This window comes from Candoia aspera, chromosome 2 (genome assembly GCF_035149785.1).
Source record: "Candoia aspera isolate rCanAsp1 chromosome 2, rCanAsp1.hap2, whole genome shotgun sequence".
NCBI lineage: Eukaryota > Metazoa > Chordata > Lepidosauria > Squamata > Boidae > Candoia > Candoia aspera.
In genome coordinates, this window is record NC_086154.1 from 8,000,788 (window position 1) to 8,008,543 (window position 7,756).

Here is a 7,756-nt window from a genome sequence, read left to right on the forward strand (position 1 = left end):
GTCTCCTGCTGCCTTGTTATTAGCAATGCTTCTTAAGGCCCACTCAACCTCGCTCTTCGGGATGTCTGGCTCTAGCTCACTGACCACGCCGTCAAAGCTATCCCCGATATTGTTATCCTTCCTATACAGGTCTTCCGTATATTCTTGCCACCTTTTCTTGATCTCTTCTTCTTCTGTTAGGTCCTTGCCATCTTTGTTTTTGATCATACCCATTTTGGCCTGGAATTTACCTCCGATGTTTCTAATTTTCTGGAAGAGGTCTCTTGTCCTTCCTGATCCATTTAGTTTTCACGGCAAGAATACTGGGGTGGGTTGCCATTACCTTCCCCAGGGATCGCATTTAGTCTGACCTCTCTGTCATGACCTTCCCGTCTTGGGTGGCCCTTCATGGTTTAGCTCATGGCATCATTGCGGTGCTCAAGCTCCAGCACCACGACAAGGTAACGCTCCTTTGCTGAAGAGTTTCTTGGCTAACAATATTCATTTTAATAAAATAAATTATATTTTCATAATACAGTACCCTTGCAGGCTGCAAAAGAAGGTCCCATGGGCTGCATGCAGCCCATGGGCCGCCAGTGGGACACCCTTGGTCTATATCTATGTATTTTATTTCATGCATTTAAATATATTTTTCTGAGAAGGAGTCCATAGGTTTCACCAGACTCTCAAAGGGATCCATGACACAAAAAGGTTATGAACCCCCCACCTTAAATATGCCTGTTGTTCCCCCTCTGAAAGACAGGCTGAAAAATTGGGACTCACGTTGGTAATCTGCCACTGCCAGAATCCTTTAAGGCAGTGTTTCCCAACCTTGTCAACTTTAAGATGTGTGGACTTCAACTCCCAGAATTCCCCAGCCAGCACGCTGGCTGGGGAATTCTGGGAGTTGAAGTCCACACATCTTAAAGTTGACAAGGTTGAAAAACACTGCTTTAAGGCTTTGAAAAAAATACCACAGCAGAAAGAGGTCCTAATGTTCTTACCCCGGAAGGCAGCTTCTCCGTCCATCTCCTGCGAGATCTCTGAAGTCTGTGGCCGTGCTCTGGGGTCAAATAAAGCTGCCTCAGATTTGGCAGGAACAACCTTCAAGGCTGTGTGCACCTAAAAACGAAATCAGCATCCTGGACATGCAAAAAGCATCACAACATTGGTGGGGCCAGAAGAAGGAAATGAAGAGCTGGGAAGAAGGGGCACCATGCTGGGTGATTGGCAGAAAAAGATGGGTACCTCTTGGAGCCTATCAGGATGAAGGGTTCTCACCTGCCCCGCCGCCTCCATCTGGCTCAGGAGGAACCCTTCGGCCAGGGCCACTGCCTGGGAACTGGTCTCTGCTCCGCACTCCCTTACCCAGCTCTCCATCTCTGGGGGCAGGACAGTCAGGAACTGTTCCAAGACCACCAGGTCCAATCTGATTTTTGCTGTGCTGCTCCAGCTTCAGCCACTGGCAGCAGAGATGGTAGAGCTGGCTGCCAACCTCTCGGGGACCCGCGTCCTCCCGGTAGGACAACTGTCTGAAGTGTCCACAGTGAGCTTCCAAGCTAGGGACATTCCCAGCCGGAATCTTTGGCACCGTTCTTTCCAAGAATTCCTTACTGCTCCCAGCCTGGATGGTATAAGGAGATTTTCCTCCTTCCGAGTCAGCTAAGTCTCCCTCTTCCATCGGTGATCCACACTCCATATTAGCCACCAACACAACCAGAGGATCACTTGTCCCTGATTCTGCAAAAAATCAGCAAAGCTACTGCAGATACCAAATTGGGGCAAGTCAGCAAAGTCTTTGGTAAATGTCGTTATTAACAGTCTGAAGCACAACAAGGCATTGCCTGCCTGCATTCTTAATAAAGAAGTCTGAGTGATAAGAATGTGCAAAATTGCTCCAAGCTCAAAACAGTCCTTTCAAGTGTTCCAGGTTGAGAACAAAGCATCCCATATTCTGGTGTTTTATCCAGAGCTGGGGACAAAACGGGACATTTTGTTTTGAGTCTTCTACCATAGCGACTATGGGAATGTCTTTCTCGTTTTTTTGTCCTAGCACCATTGAAGTGGGTGGGATGAAAGTCAATGTGGCGTTGCTACCCGATTCCAACTTACAGAAAAATTGGCAAAGGGGATGAATCTTTTTTCCCCTCTTTTAAAAAAACTAAAATTCCACATTAAGTAAGCGATATGGTTGGAGAATTCTGCCACTGTCTGAAGTACCACTGTGATTCTATTCCTCCTCATTCCTTTTAGCATTCTTATAATATTTGGATGGTCTTGCAGATCTATCCAGAAAAAGTTCTGCCTTGAGCCCAGAGCAAAACTCTTTGTGCAGGTGACAAAACTTCTCCCGCATCCAATCAGCCTGCCTATAGAGGGCAGCCCCCAAGGTCTTTTTTCCAAACCTCACCAGCAATTGGCCCCCTCTTTATCCCTGGTATTCTCTTTTTCAGTGAGGTTCAGAAAGCTGGCTTTCCTCATTGCAGAGGCAGAGGGAGAGAGGGAGAGAGAGATGGATGATACCTTTGGTAGCAGAAAGGCAGGGGAGGGAGGGACATCCAGTTCATCAATTGCTCCCCCCCTTCAGAACATTCTAGTTATTGCCACCTTTCCAGCTTTCCATCCTTGAGCAATTCCCCTAACAAAAGAGGGCATGGCCTTTCTTGGAACACCATGGAACCCTCACTGGGCTACCGGAATGCCTTAACCCTTTCTTGTCCAAACCCCAGAAGAGTCTTCTGCATTCAGAGAACTACCTCTGTAACAAAAATGAAGCAGGAAGGCAGTTTGGGGTGGGGTGGGGTTGCTTGATTTCCTCCCCTCCTAGTTTTTTCTCTCTACTTCCTGGCCCAGTCTTTTCCCCACTGGAGGGAGTCTCATCTCCTCCCCCTCCCCTGTCTCCCCCAGCCCCTGCCAAAAGCTCTGGGGGTCCTCTTGCAGCTGGAGAGACATAAGAGGAGAACTTACCAGATTCCCTTAGAGTTGGAAAGACAGCGCTGGATTTCTTATTTCCCAAAAAGGAATGGGGGTGGGAGGTGGACGTTGGCTGAGCAAAGAAGCTGAAGTGATGCTGGCTGCTTGCAACAGCTCCGTGCATCTCAGCTTCTTTCCCAGAAACATTGGCACAAGGCAAGGTGGAAGCTGCATTTACCCCCCAGGACCCCCTCCTCCCCTTCCTTTTTGTACCCCTCCTTTCCTTCCTCTCTAGGAAGCATCAGTGTTAGTTTATTTAACCCTTCCAAGGAATGCAAGCTCTCTCTCCACTTCTGCAGGGCTTTTAAACTGTAGGCTAAATTGGGAAGCCAAAACCTATTCAGGAAAAATCAGCAGCCCAGCACTTTGGTATTGCTGGTGAGAGAACAACAGAAACACCTCCACAAAGTTGCCAGGACTTCCACTTGAGGAAGCGTTGATTTTCCCCAGGGAGTTGACAGCCCCTGGGTTGCCTTTGGCTGATCTGGAGAAAAGCTAAAGAGGGCTGAATGTGGATAGTACTTGGATGGGAGGCCACCAGGAGACCCCAAGGATATGAAGTTGAAAAGGACATCCTGGTTGAAAGAGCTGTTGCTAAGAAAATGACACGGGTGTGTCCTTGACATGACCAGGAGTCAAGCTCAACTCAAGGGAGCCTTCAGGAGGTGCCAGCACCAAGCCAGCCTTGGTTGACCTGGAAAAAAACAGACTATGCAGGATTGGACCAGATTGATCCTTGGATGAGAGACCATCAGGAGATCCCGGGGCTGTAGACGAGAGTGAGAAGCAATTTTCAATCCAAGGTTGGACAGCCATTTGTCTAGGGTGGTCTGAGGACTCCTACCCTGGGCAGGGGCTGGACTAGAAAACCTCCAGGATCTCTCCCAATCTAAGATTCCAAGTTGAAATAATATCAGAGAAGAAAGCAATGAAAAAGCACACTCCTACTGTTGCCAGAGGAATTACAGGAATGAGACCGTGAAATCACCAGGAAGTGAGCCCAACTCAGAGATTTTACCTTTACCAAATTGCAGGTAGTCCTTGCTTACCAACCACTCATTCAGCAACCATTCAAAGTTATGACAGCACTGAAAAGGGAGACTTACGACCGGCCCTCAAAGTTGCAGCCATTGCAGCATCCCCACAGTCACGTGATCACGATTCAGGCACTCGGCAACCAGCTTGCATTTACGACAGTTGCAGTGTCCTGCGGTCATGTGATCGCCATTTGCAACCTTCGCAGCTGGCTTCCAACAAGCAAAGTCAATGGGGAAGCCGGCAGAAAGTCGCAAGTCACTGTCATGTGATGTCGCCCACAGCCAGAACTGACAATCCAATGTAAGTTGGGCCCAGACACATGTTTCGCTTAACAACCACATCGCTTAGTGATGGAATTGCCAGTCCCCATTGCAGTCAGTAAGTGAGGACTACCTCTAATTCCTAAACATTATTAATGACGGTAATAATGTTTGGTAGGGTTATCCACGTAGCTGGTGATGTCAGTTTTACATCAAAGGAGTTAAAGTCCACACATCCTACAGTTGCCAAGTTTGAAAAACACTGGCCTAGACTGCTGTGCAGACCTAGGCCAGGCAAGTTCATTTATGGTTGAGAATCCTGGGTTCACTGAGTTTCTCAAGACTGTTGGGATAAAATGATAGGCGCCACCTCTCTGCACTCTTATGGGCCCCTTCTTGAACTCTCAGGGAAAATAGCAATGCAAATAAATCACTGCAGTCAGTCTGGGCTACCTTAACCCTCGGCAAGCGCGTTGTGTGAACCCAGCCAACGGAGACCCGGGTTGCAGAGCTCAGCAGAGCCAGGAAAGCTGCAGCTGGGGGGTTTCCCCGGCTGCGGAAGTGGTGACGGGAATCCCCCTCGGGGGAGCCGGGAGAGCGGCCCGCGACGCCCAGCAGGGGGCAGGCGAGCGACGCCTTTGAGCAAGAGACAGGCGCGTGGGCGAGCGAGCGAGCGAGGAGGGCGGGAGCAAGGATGTGGGTTCAAATCCCGATTCCCCTCTGAGTCGGGAGATTTAGGGACGGGAGAGCTCAGGGAAGAGGGAAGAAGCAGGGGCTTGGGTGGCTGTTCACTGCTTTGGAATGCTGTTTTCAGCCTCTTTTCTCCAACCCGTGTCTCTAGGGGTGCAGCAGGAGTCCCATCACTCCCTGCCCGCTTGGCCCTCATGCAAAGAGACTTTCAGTCTTCCAGTAAGACACTTTCCTATCTGAGTCGTCGGTTTCTCGCGTTTGGGTTGTTTGCAAAGGAGGAATCCAACCTGGAGCCTCTGCGCCCCTTCTTTGCGCCCCCCCCCCCCCGGGTTCCTTCAGCTGCTATTGCCGCAACACCGGGAAGACCAAGAAAGGGAGCGCTAGTCTTGCAGAACGCTTATAAAAAAAGCTTATAAATAAAGAGGGAAAACCCCACTCCCTTCTAGCGCTGCAGATGTTGCCTAGTCAGGCAATGAAACGTCTGCAAGCCAACACCCAAGCTCAGAGAGCACTAAGGACTCCACAGTTCAACCCTGAGCTACAGATGTTCTCCTCTATTGGTAGCTTATAAGTAAGTCTCCTTCCAGCCAAGTTCAGCTCTGGAGATCCCATCACTTTTCTTGGCAACAGGATAGACATTCTTCTGGAATGTTTTTTCCACTTCCAAGTCTAGCCTCCAGCCCTGGGATTTCCTGGTGGTGTCCCATCCAAATACCAGCCAAGTCTAATTTCACTAAACTTCTGAGCTCAGGCAAGGAACTAAGATCCTCCCACAACAAACTGCCCTGGAAACCAAGGAAAAATTAGCTCCATCCACCAGCAGTCGGTTACTTGGGCATCCTGAGTTACACGAACTCAGCAACTGTGCTTTGTAAAACCTGGGTTTAGTGTGTGTAAACGCAGCCTGTGCTTGTGCATTCACACCCTTGTGTTTGACAGTACGTTATTGCCAATGCTGGCTGAGGAATTCTGGGAGTTGAAGTCCACCCATCTTAAAACTGCCAAGGTTGAGAAACACTACAGTAGACCAACACCCTGGCAAGCATAGAACGGTAGCAGGCTATTTTATTGATGCGAACACATTAATGATTATTTTCCAGTTTCTGAAAGCATAAGCCCCCTTCTCCAAACTGGCGCCATGCAGATGTGTTGGACTACAACTTCCATGACCCGCAGCCAGCCCAATGGCCAGATAGTCGGATACATCTGAAAGGCATGAGGATAGGAATGTCTGGAAGAAGCCTGGGCGTAAAGGAGTTAAGTCTAGTGAGTTCTGGCGTGGACATCCCTAGAGGGGAAGAAGCGGAAGGGAGATCATAAAAGGAGAATGTAAATAGCGCCAGACCCTTTTCCTGTTGCGACGTTTTTTCCCCTCCCTCTGGAAGCAGGCGTTTTCCACCCTCCCTGGGATTCCAATGCATTTAAAAGGGTACAGTATTTGTCTTTCTCTGCAACAGTTGTACGGCGTGCATATGCGGGGAGGGAGTCCTGAAGCGTGCAGTCAGATTCAGGAACGTTGGGTGAGTTTTTAAAAAATAAAGGATGGGTAGGTTGGTGGGAAGCAGAAGGAAACCTGGTCAGAGGGGAGAGTTTTGCACTAAAAAAAAAAAAGAGCGACTGCCCCCAACCGAGTGCCTTTCAGTTATCTTAGGCTTCAACTCCCATAATCCTTAACCAAACCAAGGGAGCATGGAGGTCCAGTGAAGCTGAAGGGCGCCAGGTTGGAGAAGAAGCAAACAAAGGCGACAAGTAGAAGGAGAGCGGTCAGCCAGCATGTGGACTGTTCCATTTCAGGGTGAAGGGGGGCTACAGGGGGAAAATAGTCTCCCTTTTGATGATGGTGACGTGTCAAGACGAAAGGGTTGGACTCTGCCAATCTAGGCATGGCTTCCATGGAAGAAACAGACGTATTCAAAAAATGGACACAGAATTTGTTTCAACTGAGGCAGTGGATAAATCACATCAATGAATAATCAGGGAGAGGAAGGGCTCTACTTCTCCCTGAGGTGTGGCTTTTTTACAGGCAGATGCACTCATGAGCATTCTCTACTATGAGCTTTTGATTTATAATGAGCAGCAAAGGTGTTGGATTAGAATTACAGGTAGTCCTTGTTTAGTGACTGCTTCGTTTAGTGACCATTCACAGTTATGACGGTGATGAAAAAGTAGTTTTATGATCAATCCTTGCATTTATGACCTTCACAGGTCTGTAAAGCAAAGGAAAGTTGAAGTAAGATTATGAACACAGTTGCGGTTTCACTTAGCAACCACTTTGCTTAACGACTGAGTTGTTGGTCCCAATTGTGGTTGCTAAACAAGGACTAACTGTACTTTTTTCCTTACTGAATAAGGAAAGAATAAATGAAAGAGATGGGAAAGTTTTTCCCCCTTCCACTGAGTATAAATAAACTTGGATTTGTTTGAACAAACAATCTGACTTAGGACAAGATGGCCTGTGTGTCTTATCTGCCATCATGCACCCATGTGAAGGAAACAGGATAACAGTTACAAACATGAGAATGTCTTAGGAAGGCCAGTTAAAGGTCTCCGCTTCATTTTCAGTTAAGGAGACATGGATGAGACCATAGGTCTTCCCTGTGCTGGTCCCACACTCAGAACTCTTTAACCCAGAAGTTCATAAAGTTCCTTTCCTCGTGGGGTCTCAAAGATCACTGAGGATGGTTCCATTCCATTGAGCCCTCAGCCCTCAGTGATTGTTAGTGGCATCCATCTAAAACCTCTAAAACTTGCAAAAGAAAGGGCTAAAATGAATGTGTGTGTGTTGGTGTCACAAGTTGGTCCTGAGGCAGCTTGGC

General features: G+C 48.3%; 1 protein-coding gene across 1 annotated transcript; it reads right to left on the bottom strand.

Annotated features, from left to right (window-relative positions):
- Window positions 1–1,096: 1,096 nt before the first annotated feature.
- On the bottom strand, window positions 1,097–1,792 carry LOC134488889 (zinc finger protein 232-like). Its single transcript, XM_063291231.1, has one exon. The coding sequence runs from the start codon at window positions 1,676–1,678 to the stop codon at window positions 1,241–1,243; it is 438 nt and encodes a 145-aa protein (XP_063147301.1). The 5' UTR covers window positions 1,679–1,792; the 3' UTR covers window positions 1,097–1,240.
- Window positions 1,793–7,756: the final 5,964 nt, after the last annotated feature.